An 18,710-nucleotide genomic window follows, 5' to 3' on the forward strand; every position below is an offset into this window, starting at 1 on the left:
AAAGTATTGCTGTTGTTTCTTTTGCTGTACTTCTGTCCTCCTGTGAGGAAGGACACACATACCATCTGCTTACATCCTATAGCTCAGTGTGAACATCTGATTTTGTAGCTTACCAATTGTTTGAACTGTTTTCATTTTTTAGTGACAAGAAAGGGAATAGACAAACGCACAGACTCTCAGGAAGGGCTGCCTCATTTCACAGAGGAAGCACGTTCCTGTCTCCCCCATTTACACCTTTTGTCAGTGCCAATCCTGTATCATTGTACCTAAATTATGTTACCATCATCTTCTGTCATGCTGATGCCTCCAGTCAATTTTTCAGCACACTCAACACACCAGATAAATTAGGAATAGATGTACTTACAAATTCATACCCATTCAGTCCCACTTACCAGCCCATGCAGGACTGTGAGGTTCAGTTGTGGTAACTCCCAAACAGATTATATTTTAACACTGTTCTGAATTTCTTCACCACACAAGAAGCACAATGCTATTTAATTTCTCTGATTCTCCAAGTTTTAATGATTACTTAGCAAATAGATAAAAATGCACCTCAGAAAGAATGTGGGCAAATAAACATGCCAGAAAGTTTGTACATTTATCTCCCTCTTATCTCAGTTCACTGAGAGATGGCAGCAAAGAGCTCCATTCCTCAGTTTCAGAGCTGCCACAGTTTCATACAAGTATTTTGTGGATACATGAGCTAAATATCCTTTCAGATGGATGACTGAAAGCTTCATTAACAACAACAGGTTTTCCTCAGGAGACAAGGTCTGCCTTATTAAAGGAGCAGATAAATATGACCTCTGTGGCCTGTTGGACTGGCTTACTGAGGGCAGGCCAAGGCCAGTGGTAATGGTACCCAAAGGAGGACTGTGTGGCATCAGAGGAGTTGCCTTTCACATTCTGACCTGTAAAACAAGGTCTAAGGAATGGATGGGTTGGCCAGTGAATCACCCCAGACTTTAGAATAGCCACAAACCAAACAAAACTCTGAATGTCCTCTAAACATACTACCACACACTGATAGTTATACAGGAGAACTGCAATTTCAGAGATAACAAAAAGGCTTGAAACAAGAAATGGGCTAAAGTATGAGGAATCCAAGCTTCCCATTGCCCACTTTGAAAGCATATCCCATCCCAGATGGTTGAACAAAATCATTTTATCCAATTCTACCAGTCCAGAATTGAAGCAACAACTCTTGAATATAGAATTATTTTCTTAATATGGTCTTCCTTTTTTTTAATATAGATCATTTGATTGTTTCTTTCTTGCTATTGAATGTCCAAACTAAAAATAAACTGGATTTAATTACTAAAGATGTGAGGAAGAAAAAAAAGTAATGTAATGTTAGTATATTGCCCCAAATCTTAGGTTTTCATTAACAATACAGTTAAGGTGCAATATGTACCCCACTAAAGCAATAGAAAGCTCAGAGATGAAAGGACCAGGAGAGTGTACTGTGAACAGCTACAGGTACACACATTATTTCAAGAACAATCTATCTGAGCCTAATTGGTTGAATAATAATAGAAGATTGAACAGCAACTGCTTTAAACTCACTGAACCCAAGCAAAAAGTCCACGTTTGCAGCAAAGCTTAGAACAAAAGCTCCCAGATATGGCTCTGGAGCTTTCAGGATACTGCATAAAACCTGACCATTAGCCAAGACCTCCCTTTTCCTACATCCTCCTCAGCACTTAGCACAGAGCTAGTCCTTCTGTTATCCCCTCTGTTATCCTGCTGAAATCATAGAATACTGAGAAATAACAAAAAAAAAAAGCAGCCTTGAGGTTGTTCCCACTGCAGTGTCTGTGGAGGCAGATGGGATTTACACACAGGCTGAGTTTGGGCAGCCCACAAAGGCTGTAGGTGGACACAAAGTGTTTTCTGAGCAGCTGCTGTTCCTGGGGCTGGACACTTCAGCAGAGGTGAACAATATTCTTGTACTGCTGTGCTGAAGCAGAGGGAAGCTTTCCTTAGCATTCATTTCATTCATTAAAATAAATCCTCCTTGTAAATTTTGGATGGGGATTTAGTTCTTAAATCTCACAGATTCAGTTTTGCTAGTTTTGTGGTATGTACAATTGTATGGGTATATTTTATATTTTATATATATGGGTTTCTATTTCAGCTGTTTTCTGAATGATTCCAAGGGCAATTGGCAGGTTCCATCCTCATTTCCTGGGCATACAGGAATGCCAGATATGGATGGAACAATCTTTAGTGGGTTTGTCTCCTAAAATTGCCACTAACCTATAGCAGTATTTTCTCACCCTCCTCTTCCTTCCCTTTGGGCAAAATGGTACCTCAAAGGCTTCTAGTTTTATGCAATGCTCTCTAAGTCTTCCTTCCCCCAACTCTACACTCCCAAAATAGAGAACTACATCTGCCCCTGTTTTCATCTCTGCTAAACACCAAATTTCTTCCTAAAAAAGTTTTTAGCAAATTTTTCTTTACAGTATGTTTTGAAACTGCAAAAGGAATGATAGAAAACAGTAAAAACTTTACAGCATATCCCTTCTTCCCCACCCCACACCCTATAATCTCTGTAATTAGAAAGCAATTGCATTGCTTTTTGTTTTTCTTGGGCTTTCCAGAATAATTCAACTTCCAGCAAAGAACATATCTGGAAATACATTTGTGTTCCAAACACAGAAATGAAAATGTTCTAATGAAAGTTAAGTTGCACTCTTACCTACAGCATTCCCTACTGTGAAGGTTACTGTTTAAAAAGTCTGTTTATAATGCACCATCTGCTTGGCTTCTTTACACTTGCTTTATTCTTCACTGTGTGCTGTAATTAATGAGGCATTCTGTATTATTACCATAATAGCTGATGTTTTTCTTTATAAATGAGAAGCAATAGCTCCCTGATGAAAATTCCAGCTCACTTCAACAAATGAGAGGAATTGCTTCAGACTGGATGGTTGTTCAGGTGTCATTGTAGCGTCTGAGCAGAAGCCTTGGAAATCCTGGAGTTCACTTACCTTGGGACACCGTGAACATGAAGTGACAGATGAGCTGGATGAAGCTGGGATGGCAACCTTGTCTGGAAAGGACAGTTGTCACATGTGCCTACTGTACTTCTGAGCAGATAAGGAAAGAAATGAGACAAAATAATTTAACACCAAATCTCGCTGCGAGTTTTTTGCTTCATCTCTGCTTGGTGGCTTTGAAATCCATCACAGAGATAAGGACATGCTGCTAATGCCTTTTGACTGGGAGGACAATTTCTGTATGCTCTTGCTTCCTCCTTTTTTTTGTTTTGTTTTTAAGTTGCAGACCATCTTATCTTCATGGAGAATGATGGAGTATTTTAGATATACAAACAGAATGAGCAGAAATTGCATGACAAACATTCTGTCTGATTTGGTTCCACACAGACAAAGGAGCAAAAAAGCCACACAACATGAAACAATCCTTGGTTTCCAGTTCACAAATAAGCATGGTGTCCTAAAAGGAAGGATTCTCCTTTTTGTCGACTTTGACCTTGTCTCTTTTCTTCAACTTTCACCATCAATAAACATCTTTCACTCTGCAGACCAAGAGACTTCTGAACTTGCTGTTTAGTACCAGCTAAAGCCTAAGAGATAATCAGCTAAGGCTGAAATGACCTCTGATAGTTGCCTTTCAAAAACTTAACAGCCTGCCTTCAAAAACACATTTCTCCATCTGCTCATCAAGAAAAATGATTTCTGATGGTCTGAACTCACCATTCATCCAGGACTGATTTTCTCATTTGGGTGGAGTTTTATGGAGCTGATTCTCACTCTCTCAACATCTCTCAAGTTATTAAGACAGAGCTGTGCAATCTGACAGCACAAATGCAACAGGGCACGACTGAGCTACATGAACAATTCTGTTAGATTTGGTCTGTATGTAATTAACCTCTACATGCTGGTTAGCAATTTCTGGAATATTAGGTATACTGAAACTTCCTCATCATTTTGAATAAGCGGGAGGAAAAAGAAAGGAATTAGGAAGGAAAATATTGCAGAATATTACAAAAAATAGTAAAAGAAAGATCTTACAAAACACTTAACATATATTTTAATATAAATCTTCTATCAGTTAAGGTCTCCATTATATATATATATATGTATCTACACACACACAAAAATATATGTACACATGTCTTTTGTGCTTTAGCTGGTGCCAGAAATCTTTAACTTATTAATTCCACTGGCCTAGAAAGAATGAGAGGTTTCTGCAGGATATAGGGGTGACAAGTTTGCACTGGGCACACTGAGCACACATCGTGCCACTGCTGCAGTCTGTGCTTCTGACATGGGACAGCACACAAACTGCCCCTTCCATTGAGAGGTGAGGGTTGAAACAAAAACTCATTGCTGTTCTCCAGGAACTCTGGACAGCAGACAAATCCCTTCTCAAGCCCATTCATTGTCTGTTTGTTGACTGGAGCTCATATTTATATGCTGTATCACAAGATCACACTCAGCATTAAGGCTAAGTAATTAATTCATAACAATTGCTGCCTAACAAAGTATTTTCGTCTTCACAGAAGACTGATGTATTTTGCAAATTGCTCAGTTACTTGTTGTTCTGAAGTAATGAATTAATTGTAACAATTTTCTGCTTTATAGAGTGGCAATAGTTGTGTTTTCAGCTGAAACAGGGCATGTGTCATACAAGGCATATATTATTGGTGTTCTTTCCTGGCTGGCAATATGATATAAAACTATTGCAGGAAACACTCTCAAAATCTTACACAGATATAAATTCTGATAGAATTTGGGGAGTATTCATTGGAAATATTAGAACTATTTTGAATTATTTTAGTTATAAAACAACCCTTCATGACTTTGAGGTTCTTACATTATGCACTTGTATTAATGCAGGATGATCAGTACTAATAAGTTCAATCCTTTATAGAGAACTGAACCACGGGCTACAGACACTCTAATAACTGTGTTCCCAGAACCAGCAGAGATAAGAAAGTTTACTCTCAGCACTTATCCTTTCAAACTCTATTATTTGTCATGAATCCAACCCTGAATTCCATCAAATAAGCCACATGTAGCTTTGAGTAACAAACAGATTCATTTCAGTATACAGCTCAACACTCAATAAATACATTAAAAGTCTAAAGAATCTAAATCTAAAGTGAATAAGAGTAATTTTCTCAGAATACTACACTTAAGATATGTAATGCCTAAATTTTAAACATAAAATCATCATAGCCATTACATGAGCTGTCCATGTGGATTTTCTCTTGTTTCCCTGGATTTTTATTACACTACACATTTTGAGCCTAAATGAGTCTCAAAACAAATCACATACCTATGGCAGATGTTGTCAATGAATTGGACTGGACTGGTTTTCTACTAAAGACAAAATTCAGCATTTTCTGAAGGACAAACTGGTGGTAGAATTTTGATTGTAGACTTGCATGTATGCACTAAAACATTCCCAACTTTCCTAGAGAAACAAAACCATCAAAAACATTTATTAAGGGCTAACAATACACAGAGCAGAAGCTATAACTGATAATGCTAATTTTAACAACTAAGCTTGCAAATGCTACTGTACTAAATCAGATGGATACTAGAACTCTCAGTTGCTTGGAGAAATTTTATTCCAATTTCCTTTTTGATGCAGAATGCAAAAGAATAAGTTTTTAGGCTCTGATACAGCCAAGCTGATGGCTAAAGCATTCCCATTTTGATCTGTTTAACAAATGCATATTAATTAAAAATATGGTAATTCCTACATATTTTTGTAGAAGCTATTAAAGAGCTAGGCCACAGGGAAGATCTTTTTGATTCCTTCTAGCTCTACTAGTAGAAAAAAGCTTTATATTATTATTTCTCAAAGCATGAAAAAACTGCAGAATATCTATGTACACACACATAAGATTTGAAGGTGAGATAATTTGTGTATGTCCGTATCCCTGACTTTATGAAGTTATTTATATGTTTAGTTTTTTATTACAGAACATAACAAACTTTATAAGCAAAACGTTTTGGAATTATTCTGCTTACAGGCTAAAAAAAGTTGTACCAAAATGAAGTCAGTAAATGATACAGGTTCTTTTCCTGAATAAAATGCAACTTTATAGAAAGCAACCATGAGGCTTTACCCTCCCTACTCACCTGTTCATATAGATATTGTCCCCTGAGGCCACAAACTTTGCTTTTTGCCCATTTTCTCTTTGAATTTCCATAAAATTTGCACACATCATTCAAACAGCAAATACTAATGCAGTTTATTTACAACCCTCTGTGTAGAGGAGGTGATGCTTGCAAATGTAGCAGGAATTCTGGTTAAGTATTTGAGTTATATGGTCAGGAAACTTTACAGACCACCCATGGGCATGGTCAGTTCTTATTCAATTCTATGTTTCCATCGGGTTCCTAAAGGCTCCCTGCATGTCATTTGAAAGGATCTCCACAAACACAGTCTGTTTCTGCTCCAGAAACTTACACTGTCACTACACTTGTGTTTTTTAGCAATTGATAGATTATCTGGTAATTGATACATTATCTAGCAAAAGAGACGCCTGGAGGCATCCCTTTCCAGTATATATGCAGGAAGTTGCTATTTACTGGTAGTTTTATTCCAAAGGGAACAGATTACAAAACAAATCACCACAATCTCATCTGTGTAGTGACATTTATAGATATTCTTCTTACAGCTGGTCGTAGACCTGAGCCCACATCAAAACACACATCAAACCCAGAAAATATTTACAAACTTTGGCCTTTTTATACAGAGGCACCTAGAGAGAGCTCATGTTTGACATGTACCTTCTCTCACTGTGAGCCCTGCAAGGCTTGATGATGACAATGTCCATTAATGGATGGCATGAGGACAGTGCAGGGAAAAAGGCAAAAATTAAATGACTTAATAGCTGAAATACAAAGAGTAAAAAATACTGAAATGCTGTCAGAAGAAATAGTTAGAGGTGTAAACTGGGAGGGAATAAATAGCACAGAGAGGCAGTGAGATGATAAATTGTTGAATGGCAAATTGATGCAGGACACCCCATAACCCAGAACAGTTTGTACTGTCTGACATCAGCACACAGAGGGTCCCATCCAGCACAGCGCAGCCCATGGCACATACCAGGTCTCTGCATGGCACCAGGTACAAGCCCGAGTTACTCTTTATAAGCAAGTGCTATTCCAAGATTTCACTAAGGCACTGAGACCTTTCAGGACATCAGTGATGCAGTTTGCCTGCAGTTGTGACTGGGGACAGCACAGCTCCATCAGCAGTAACTGCTCTTGTCATCAGCTAAGGCAAAAAATCCTCCTTTATGTTACACACTTGTACCTGTCCAAATGTGCTGTCTAGAGAGCAAAGCAGTGAGGGTATGCACCAAATACCACAGTAACTGTTGTTGCCCTGCTTTATGTTTAGGCAGTTCAGTTACTCCTGGTGGTGCATCCAGGTTCTGTTACAAGATTTTTCACACACTGCTGCACTTCTTTGTTAGGCTGTTCAGAAAGTTTATGGTTTTCATAAACTTCCATGATCACTGAACCATTTACTGGTGTCCAACCAATTGTAATGAAAGTGAAACCGCCAGTGCCAAAAGGTTTTATTGAAATAGGAAAACACAGCAAGCAATCTGCAAAATCCACTGAAATAGTACCCTGTGACCCCAAACCAGGTAGCATCGAAAGCTACTTTTAAATCAATACTTCACTCAGAAGAAAAATCAATTTCTCTCCCTCTGCAATCCATAAAATTCATCAGGAAAAAAATTACCCCTTACATATTAGCAGTCCTTTCACTCTACTGGTTTAGAAATTAATTACAATAGACAATTTCAAGCCCTGTAACAGGTTGGGACAACACAATATAAGGTATTCTGCAACCTGTAAATTAAAACATAGATTAGATGTGATATGAACACCTATAACTTACCTGTTTTGCCCAGCTTCCCTTTGGTCAAGGGAAACAGTGTTTCTTAGCTACAGTCTTCTACAGTCTGAAGCAGTATCCAGGTTTTATTCCTGGAAAATGCTCACCTGTTTGCAGGACACACAGAACCACACATAAGAAGTCTGGTTCTATCAGCATCCAAATAATTTCTCCTAAGGCAGCAACATCTTGCCTTTATTCTTCCATATGGGAACTGCAGCCCTCCTGTGAAAGAGTTAAAGAGCTTTACTACACAGCACTCATGGAGATTCCCATCAGCCAGCATGTGCTCTTGGGTATGGACGTTCCACATTTGACTGTCTGGGCAAAGTCTCCATCATCTGGGAAATTGCCTTTACACTCTACATAGCTTGCTGCTAAAAATATCTTTAAATATGTCTTTCTGTAAAACATGTTTTTAAATACAATGTAAAGAATATTATTGATCAAGATTTTGCTTCATATTTAATAAGTAAGAGTTTCTTTTTAGAATATTTGTCTACATAATAAGCTGACTTGCTCCGGACACACAACGAAGGCTGATTTTTCATTATGTTGCTGTTTTGCTGCTGTTCTAACCTCCATTCCTTTCCCCTCAGAAACTTAAACTTTTCTTTTTCAGACTGTTAGACATTTCTTTCTTGAATTTAGATTGTCTATATTTTTAGAGACTTCAAAGTCTCTGTGAGAATATAGTCTCATCTTATCAAAGAGGTCCAGCCTCTGAGAGGTTGTTTTCTTCCAGTGTATCCCGCAGCTCAGATCTTTACACTTTTTGTATTCAGTCCTATATTGTCTCTGACAGAAGTTCAATAAAATTGTCTTTCTACCCACAATATCAGGGTTCTGAGCATTGTTGGAACTGAGTGTTATAGACCTACAGTCTATCTCTGCTGACAAACCTGAACTCCCTCGTCTGCCTCATTATATGGAAGGCCACTGGCAAAAGGTAGCAGTGCCTCTCCTGGATATTGATGCATCCCTACTACTATTTTCAGCCAATTAATTTATATCATAATTCATGAAAGTTTCCTTTTTAAACAGTCACATGGTTAGTTACTTGAAAAAGGTGGAGCATTATTTTTTCTATTGCTTTCCTTGGTATTGCCTCACTTGCTTTAAATCTTTTTAAAGTTTGATATTTTGCTACTTTTTCTCCTTATTCCTACATGTTATTATTTAAAATCTTCCCTGGTTTAGACACTTTTCAAATCTTAGCTTTAAGTACAAGTCAAAGTTATCACACAGTGTTAAAATGCAGCACCTTGGCTTCCCACAGCATCAAGCAGAAGATGCAAAGACTGTTTCAAGGTTTCACCTGATTCTTTCATTCCGAGCCACCTACAAGTTCCACTATGCACAGCAGAGGGACAGGCAATTTGAAAATGAAAAGGGCAAACTGGTATTTACACACACACTTTGATGATGCAGCAGCACATAGAGCTCATATGTTTACTGAAGACAGCACAACCAGGGTATTTGATCCTATCTAGCCAAAACCCACTCCATCTTGCTTGCTTCCAGGATCCCTTCCATTATATTAATTTTTTAATGAATAGAAATTTTGTGGCTGTGTGCAATGACTGAACTTGGTGACCTGGGAGATAATTCACAATTCTAATATGCTATTTTTTGTTCCTTATTTTCATCCTTCTTTGTAGACTTGAACATTGTTATTTTAATCTTTTGTTACCCTCCTTCCACCCACTTACAATACATTTTTCTTTTTGGTTTTACATCTGAAGACAAGGAGACATGAATGGAGAAAAGGAGTGAGAACAGTGAAGGGCTGAGACAGCATCATAATCTGAGAGAGAGGGACCTGTATCTGAACTCGTTCTCTGTAATGGTAGTGTAAGACTCAGTCTCTGGTCTTGTTTCCTGTTCCTCAGTAACCTACAGGGGGGCTACTCCAGTGAGTTTGTTGCAGTTTTAATACCCTAATGCATTATTCCTGGGGATGCTGTGTGTAGTGTATCTTTCACATACAGATTAAGTTATTCTCTACAAAATCTATGTGACTACAAAGCTCAAGTTCCATAGTTGACACAAGAATAATTACAAGGTAATACACAGATGATGAAATGCCTTCCAGCCCACTGGCTCCAGCTCTCTGCAAAGAGGCTACAACCCATCAAAACCTGACTAGAGCAACCGCTTTAGCAGTGGTTGTGGAAGAGTGAGAGCTCATCTGACTCACAGTTACTCTGCTGCAGCTGTAACATTAACCATGTGAATAAAAAATATGTATTTGGCCCAATTCTCTTTGAGTCTACATTGGAAGAGCATCCTATTCATGAGAACATAACGATCCCTGCTTCACTGCTGTAATACTGGTTTTCTTCCTGATATGCACCAGCATGAGCTCAGATACGTTACTCAGGGAAAATTACTAAGAAAAAAAAGCTCTATTCAGCTCTGCTAGCTATAATGGGTTTGTGTTTGTCCAATGGGTTTATGGTTAAATAAAAAGTTAAGAATAAACAACCTCCTTCAATGGCTGAATACACCCTCCACATGCTGGGTGAGACACCCACCCTGAGCAAATGTTGGTTTGGGAGGAAATCTGCACAGATAAGCAAATGAATATACAATGACATTGTTAACAAGTATTGCCACAATGAAGAAAAAATGCAAAACACTTAAAATTGTGCTTTACCTGTGATAAGTTAATTTTTTTCACCTTTAAATGCTTTCGTTTGAACACTATTAACTATTTAGCCTTAAGGATAAGTTCTTTAGAGGTATAAACTTGACTCAATGGGTTTTTTAAATTTAATTGCAAAAACATTACTGGCTGTTTTGCATAAAGTAGACCAATCTAGCCTTTTATGCATCCTGGGGAAGAGAGGAGAAAGGCAGTGCTCTTAAATGCTGCAAATCCATGCAGGGGTACAGGGAGGAATGTTTGGAAGCCTAGAAGGAATGTTCTTTGAAATCAGCCTCCTCTCTCTCCTCCTTTTTATTTTGCAGTTCACTTCCCTCTTGATTTGTAAGGGTAACGTGTTGAGACCACTCCTTGGCTGTTTCCAAATTCTTGCACTCTAAGTGTGTTCCATAACAATAACTCATAATGTGTATCTCCCCTCTAACACACACACACATATCCTTGTACCCCATGTTCCAACAATGCTGGCTCTTTCTTGCTCTAATTGCTTGAGAGACCTGTTTTATCTAAATTTTCTGTGGTTTACACATACACAGAATGAAAGTGAATGTGAAGACAATTAATCTCTGTACCCTTTTTCCTTTAAAGGTCAATTACCTTCTACTCTAGAGATACAAAAATAATAATGTCTTGGTGACCAACCCACACTATATACCTGCAGTGTTTTTCCACTAAATCTAAACAATAAAAATACAGTAAAGAAGGTTCTCCACTATTTATATTATGCAGTGAAAGTGCTCCTCTTAGCATTAAATGATAGCCTTGCATGCTATTCACACACATTATCTGAAAGCTTATATACCTATTATATATATAAACCTAATGCCGACAGCCATAATAGTCTGTATGAATAGGGAACTCTGTGCTTGCTGAACCACAGTCATGAAACTAAAAATGAAATTATAGTTCCTCCATCATAATACTGAAGTCAGTATATAATATTCTGAAAGAACAGGCACACAGTAATACCTGGGCTAATACTGGGTACCAGACATTATTGCTCAATGCTATCAAAAAGCTGCATCTTCCGATTCTTTATTGAAACATATTACATTACTTAAATTGTCATGACAAAGACAAAGGTGTTCAATTTTAGATTTTTCTGGCACCTCAGTTTTTATGAAATTGCGTATTTTTTTCTAATGGAAGTACAATTCATTTGCTGATTAAATTCCAGTAAGGGAGTCCTGATTTTTTAAAAAATACATTTGGGAGTGTAAGTTCTAAGCACTGACAGGAGCATTTCCCTTTGTTTCCACTCACAACCTGGACTAGAAGATGGGGATTTGACTGTTTTGTTTTTTCAAATATTTTATCATAAACCACTGAATAAATAATGTTCAGCATTACTAATGCCTCTGTATAATGCTAACTCTGCATGCTTCCATATAGGTGAATTTCATATGAAATGTGGTAAAATTGCAAGGGTATCTCATCCACTGCTCAATTTTAGGAATTTTTTTTTATTCAAACCATGATTGTTAATGGACAATTTGAGTGAGCTATTTAAAGTTAATTCTCCATTACTTACAGGCAGATTATCCAAAGCGTGCATTAACCATAACCAAATAGAGAAATGTTCAGGGGGTGTCACACAGAGACTGTACCTGCAAAGATCAGGGCATTTGACTCTTGAGCTTGCTTCAGATTGTAGACATGACACACTTGTGTCCACACCAGCCCCTAAGTCATTCCTGATGGATGGAGCAATTTCCACCAATCTGGCTTCTGGGACTCACTTCCATGAAACCTCTGCTCGAACTGGGAGCTCCTGTATTAGATTTTATATCCACGTGTTGGAGTCACGAGCTATCAGAGCTCTGGCCTTAAGCACCGTTCCCCAGGTGGGCCTGAATTCAGTGTCTGAGCTTTGGCATTAACAAAGAGGTTTTCTCAGAATCACAGAATCATCTAAGTTGGAAAAACCTCTGAGATCATCAAGTCCAACCTTAGACCAAACACCCCCTTGCCAACTAGAGCATGGCACCGAGTGTCACGTTTGCTCTTTCCTTGAACACCTTTGGGATGGTGAGTCCACCACCTCCCTGGGCAGCCCATTCCAATACTTGACAACCCTTTCTGTGAAGAAATTCCTCTATTGTCCAGCCTGATTGACACATTTTACCAGTGGATGAAGAACAAACGGAGGCATTTTGTGGACTTCAAACTGAAGTGCCTATGAAGAGTCAGCTGGGTATCTGCAGGCCTTATTAGGGTTTATTAGTTTGGTATTTCCTAGTGAAAAGCAAAAGACCTTTTAGTCACAAAAAGAGAAGTCCTGAGACAGCCTCCAGCAGTGCAGGGCTGTCACCTCACACTCCCCAGCCCCTCCATCTCTGCCCTCCTCATTCTCAGCCACTGCCGCCCACACAGAGCTGTTCCCGCTGCTGTCCCGGGCACGGCCACCCCAAATGAGCCTCCACAGCACCCCAGGATGGGCCAACCTGGCAGGAGCCACCCCGGGCCACCTGTTCCACCCTCCCTGCCCAAGCAGGGCCATCCCAGCGCACATGGCACAGGATCGTGTCCGGAGGGTTCTGGAATCCCCACAATGCGGGAGCTCCACACCCTCCCTGCTCCCCGTGCCAGTGCTCGGTCACTGCACGGGAAAGGTCTCCCTTATGTTCATGTGGAACTTCTGTAAATGATTTTGCCTCTTGTTCTATTGCTCCTCCCCACGAGCACAGCCTGGTCCCTGCTCTGATACCTCGTGTGTATCGGTGTGGTCCCTTCTCAGTGCTGAGCAGGGCCAACTCCCTCAGCCTTTCCTCGTTGGAGCGATAACACACTTTCTTCCTCTCACAGCGGCCCATATCCTTCCTTCCCCACGATGCCTCCCCGCTCTCCCGGCCCGTCCCAGTCCCACTGCCGTCCCATCCCGCTCCCCTGTCCCGGCCCCGATCCCGCTCCCCGGTCCCGGCCCCGCCGCCCCTCCCCGCGCTCCGCCGCGGTTTCCGCCCGGGGCAGGGCGGGCACAGGGTAACAATAACATGGCTGCTGCTGGTGCTGCTGGTGCTGCTGCTCTGGCCGGGCCGGCACTGCGGGCCCTGGCGCTGCGATCCGCCCGGCTGCGGGGAGGCTTCCCGGTGAGTGACTGAGCGCGGCCCGGCCGCCTCCGCACCCCGCGGGCCCCGCAATGGGAAGGAAGGAGCCTTCGCGTCCCCCCGGCGGGGCCGTGGCTGTGCCCGTGGCCGTGGCTGTCGCCGTCGCTGCCCGGACCGAGGACTCTCCAGCCGCGGCCCCGGCGCTGGGCTGGGCTGGGCTGGGCAGCCCAACGCGGGTCCTGCCCCCGCAGTGCGCGGAGTTCTCTCATCAGCACCGGGTACGAACTGGTGCCGTGTATCCACACGCGGTTCCGGGGGCGGCAGCGCGTTGGCTTTGGCTCCGTGCGGTGCTGAGGTCGGGCAGGGGTGAGTGGCGCCCATTGGGAATTGCTCAGGGTTCCCGGTGGCCCCGATCCTCAGGGAAAGAGTGGATTGGCCTCCTGGAAGCTCGGGAGCTCCTCTGAGCTGCAGCAGCAGCTCATTATTTCACTCCAGAGCAAGCCATGCTAAGGTAAAAGAACACGCGGAAGCCATGCTAGGGTAAAAGAACACGTGCTTTTCAGACATCTCCGTTCCCTTTGGCAACCAGCTTCTTTATTTTGTATTTTTATCATCAGCAGCTGCATGGGAGCCTACTTTGGCCCACGTTTCTGAGAATAAGTATTTTCCCAGAGGCAAAAGCCTGTGGAGGGAGCAGAGTGTGCCTGTGGCTGGTGCTGCCCCGCAGGTGCCACTGCTGGGGATGCTGCAGGTGCTGGTGCTGAGCTTAAGCTGTGCTGTACCACTGCTGCTGTGTGGTTTATCCTTCAACCTGAAGGAAGTGAGCTAGCTTGGTTTTAAATCTGAAATCTTTTGTGCCCAACTTCCCTGTTTTAATGTTGGGTATGGTATTCAGCAATTCAGTGAAATTGATTTGTTGATTTAGGATGTGTCCATTTCATGTAAACACACACAGACAGGGAGAGAGTGTTTATGTGTGTGTGTACATACACAGTTCTGTCTACATACATTTATTTATATATATACATATTTAAACCTATTAGTGTGGGTGAGCAATGCTGTCAGTCCCAGCAGGGCTTGGTGCATATGCATTGTGTGGTTGGAGCTGAATTCCTGCCATCATGACTCACATCAGTCTGATCCTACAGTAAGGAACTCAGAGGTAACATCCCAGGCAGTCAGCAATAGGACAAGGGGGCACGGGCTCAAGCTCTGCCAGGGGAAAGTGAAGTTGGAGATCAGAAAAAAATTCTTTCCAGAGAGAGTGCTCAAGGCATTGGGATGGCCTGCCCAGAGAGGGGGTGGATTCACCATCTCTGGGGGTTTTTAAACTGAGATTGGCCATGGCACTGAGTGCTATGATCTGGTAAAGGGACTGGAGCTGGACCAAGGGTTGGACTTGATGATCTCTGAGGTCTTTTCCAACCCAATCGATTCTAGGATTCTTGTTGGACTGTTATGTGGAGCCCTTTGAAAGGCTGGAGTATTGAGCATTGTCTGGACAGTCATCTCAATATAGAGGGTGTTTTGAGTGAGCTCAGTTTCAAGCCCTGTCTTTATCTGGCACCGCAGTGGGGATTTGAGGTACAGGTAGAAATTAGGAGTTAATGCTCTATTCTATCATCTCTCAAAGCGTGGAGCAACCCAGTAAATTACCCCACTGAAATCACTGGGTATCAGCTTAGATTCTCAGGAGTGTTCATAGGATATCAAGGTGGCTGACTTTAAAAAAAAAGCAGCCTTCTTTGTGCATTATTTTTGAACTAGCAGCATTGAACTTGTATTATAAATCACATTTTATTACTCTCTTTCTGAACTCTAGCAGATACTAAGAGTGTCTCCCAAGATCTGTGCTTTCTAAGTAGGCTGTTTTCAAGAGCCACATCAATACTGTATAACAACAAATCAAGTTCTTAATTTCAAAGTAAACCACTTTGCTGTAGAAAGGTCTTCAGTTTTGCAGTGTTACATAATAGAATTCCCATCTAAACAATCTCCTAATCTTCCCCTGTCTTAGACTTTAAGCTACAAACAAGTTGATCAGCCAGTCTGGGTTTCTGTGCTATAAAGTGGGATAAAAAATCCAAGACTAAGATCCTTTGAAAGAGTTTTTCTCATTTGTATCATTTACTCCCTAGCTCAGACCAGAAGTTACCCTGTTACTTTATTTATTTACCATAAACCATCAAAACCTGTCCTCCAAGCCCATCACACTGTTCTTTTCACAGATAAGGGTCTTCCATATGGATGATGTAATCAAGACATACCAGTCTTGAACTTTGTTGTTTTGGTAGCTGTGTGTGAGTAGAAACTTGGTGACATTTAAAATCTTTCCTTATAACCCTCATGACTTACTGTTGGAGTGGTGTTTGTACACTTTGTATCTATTGCAAAATTTCTTATTATTTCAGAATTGGTGATATTCATAGCTGTGTTGAAACAAGTTTTTAGAGAGATTTGGTTTTATGCTGTCAGTATGATCTGCACACACACATTTTCCTGTGTAATTTCATTTTAGGGGTGGAATTACAGAATCACAGAATCATAGAATCGATTGGGTTGGAAAAGACCTCCGAGATCATCAAGTCCAACCCTTGGTCCAGCTCCAGTCCCTTTACCAGATCATGGCACTCAGGGCCATGTCCAAGAAGAAATGGTACTTTTTCCTGTGGCATGAAAATACTGTATCATCCTTCTGCTTTCCCTTTGGTTCTTTACATTTGTATAACTGTTAAACATCTGTTGCTCGTTTTGCTTCCTCCTGTAGTCTTGGTAGATTCAGTTCTTTGTACAACATGGAGTTTAAATCTGACCAAGTGTTCTAGGAAGATAAAAGATAGATTTCAGTTGTCTGCAGTGCATGTGGACAAGTGTATTTAGACCTGCTCTTGCTGGAGCAATATTTGTAAAGAGCTGTGACAAACGCTCCAGGGACTGCTCCGCTGCAGAATTCAATCTTGTTGGCTGGCAACAAATAGGCTCCACTGAAGGCTGTTTATTTGAATGGGAGTTGGATTGGGCCCTTTGGGAGAATGCTGTGTTTTCAAAATAGCTTCAGATGCAGTGGAATTCGGTGATGAATATAAATGAGGAACAATTAAATCAGAATAATAAAAAAATTGCTCACCAGTATTCTCATAGAGTGAGCAGGTTGACTGGTGTGTTATGAACCCTATCCCAGCCTTCAAAATAAGCCTCAGCCCTGCCAGAACATGTCCAAATTCAGTGTGTGTTGGAAATATTTTTAAAAAAGCAAGGACAGGAAAGTGGGATTAAACAATATTCCTGTTGTCAAATCTGGTGAATGCTGTAGATGTTAAAATTAGGGAACTGTGCAAGGTTGCTCCCTGCAGATGCCTTCAGTTCCTGGACTTGGAAACCTATAAAGCCTCATTAACACTGAACAGAGAAATTTGTCTTTGTTAAGAAATCATCAGCTGTGGTGGCTGATCTTCCATGCAGCACAAAACACTGTTCAAAAGAACTTTTCAATTCATGACTTCAGAAGCTACTTCAATACCAGACTCTTATTTTTTTGTAGTTTTGTGTGAAGTTCTTGAACATTTCTTGAAGGTTTGGACTGTTTCCCTGTTTGGCTTTTCCTGGTTGGCAGTTTTGCTGTAATTTTCAAGGTTTTACATTTAGAGTCAGGAAATACATGAGCCTACAGACTTTCACAGGCAGCTTTTCCTATAAGCACCTCAACCAAATGACAGGAAAGCCCTCTTCAAACTCTAGACAAAACTGAAATGCCAAAGTGGAGCAGATGTTTGGCCCACTCCTCCCCGGCACTTCCATTGAACACATGGTTATTGAATCCTATTTTGAGATGAAAGAAGGAAATGAAAACATAAATATAGCCTCAGACTGTGATGATTTGGTTTTTTAAAATCTATATTTTGTTCGTTTTTCAGTGAGTTTTATGCTGGTGGAACTTCTACCTTGGAAGCATTTGGCTCTGGCACAGATACTCACAGCTTTGTCTTGAAGTGGAAAAGCTGCAATTTGCTGCATTGATTTACCTTTCTTTGTACCTCATGGAGGTAAAATCAAGGGATAGGGCTAATTAGATAAGCAGAGACAGCCTTCATGAATATGGCATTAGATTGAGAATTAGGTGGGACACCTGTGGTCTTAAATATGGCTATGGATGAGTAAACCCTTCCTCCTGACCCTCCTTCAGAACTCTCAACCAGTTTACCTACAGAGACTCCTTACCTTGCTTGAGTATATTTAGGATTGGTTAAAGTTTTTTATATAAAATCAAGTGGGTTTTTTTATTGATCCACCTCCTGAGGAAGTAGATAAAGTGTTAGTAGACAAACTGTGTTTTCTTTACAGATATCTGAGTGACTGTTTCCTCCTGTTTTTCCCTGGAATAGTGTCAGTGTGTGTAGCAATTTTTATTTTTAATGTCTTTTTTTGAATAAAAAGGCCTTTCATTTGGTCTTTCTCCCTGTTTGCTGCCAACAGGGATGCTGTGAAGAATGTGTGAAGATACTGAGGTTCTTTTGAGGATACAGAAAAGTGAAGGTGAGGGTTTAGAACACTTGGGGTTTACTTCTTTCTCAGAAGCAGGTAATTTCTGTGCTGTATTATTCTATCTCTTGTTTGGTAGGTGCACTTTCAGCAAAAATTGGAAATACATTCCTTTAGTGCTTAGAGATGGGATTCTCCCCCTCCCTGTTTTGGGGACTCACCCCCAGGTAGTTCCAGGGTGACTGAACCTCAACTGAGAGTGTTGGAGTGTTGCTGTTGGCAACACCTGTAGTGAGTATCTTGGCTTGTTATTGCCTTGGCCAGACCAGTTTTTCTGTGCATGTTTGAGACTATCATCTGCAGCTTTGAGCATATACCCTAAGGATTTTCTCCAGAAAATTTCCTCCTTTAATACTTTCTGCTGAGAAAAGCAGTTTCCAGCCATCTGTGGCTCAGCTTACACTCACCTCTTCCACAGAGTTTTAATAAAACACAGGACAGAGGAATCACAATGTCTGTGCAACTGCTTATGACAGTAACTTTGGAACTGGTAATTAAAGATTGATCCATAATTAATACCTGGCTATTGATCTTACTTTAACTAGATAACACAGCAGGAGTGG

At 40.8% G+C, this 18,710-nt stretch overlaps 1 protein-coding gene across 2 annotated transcripts in view; it reads left to right on the top strand.

Annotated features, from left to right (window-relative positions):
* The first annotated feature begins 13,532 nt into the window (after nucleotides 1-13,532).
* Nucleotides 13,533-18,710, top strand: part of SUCLG2 (succinate-CoA ligase GDP-forming subunit beta) — a 114,625-nt gene continuing 109,447 nt past the window's right edge. Inside the window, exon 1 of one of the 2 annotated variants that reach the window (XM_071549686.1) lies at nucleotides 13,533-13,650. In XM_071549686.1, coding sequence (XP_071405787.1) covers nucleotides 13,555-13,650 — 96 coding nt within the window. In that variant the 5' untranslated portion in view covers nucleotides 13,533-13,554. The other variant, XM_071549685.1, reaches the window with a different exon arrangement.

Source organism: Pithys albifrons, chromosome 3 (genome assembly GCF_047495875.1).
Source record: "Pithys albifrons albifrons isolate INPA30051 chromosome 3, PitAlb_v1, whole genome shotgun sequence".
NCBI classification, from domain to species: Eukaryota; Metazoa; Chordata; class Aves; order Passeriformes; family Thamnophilidae; genus Pithys; species Pithys albifrons.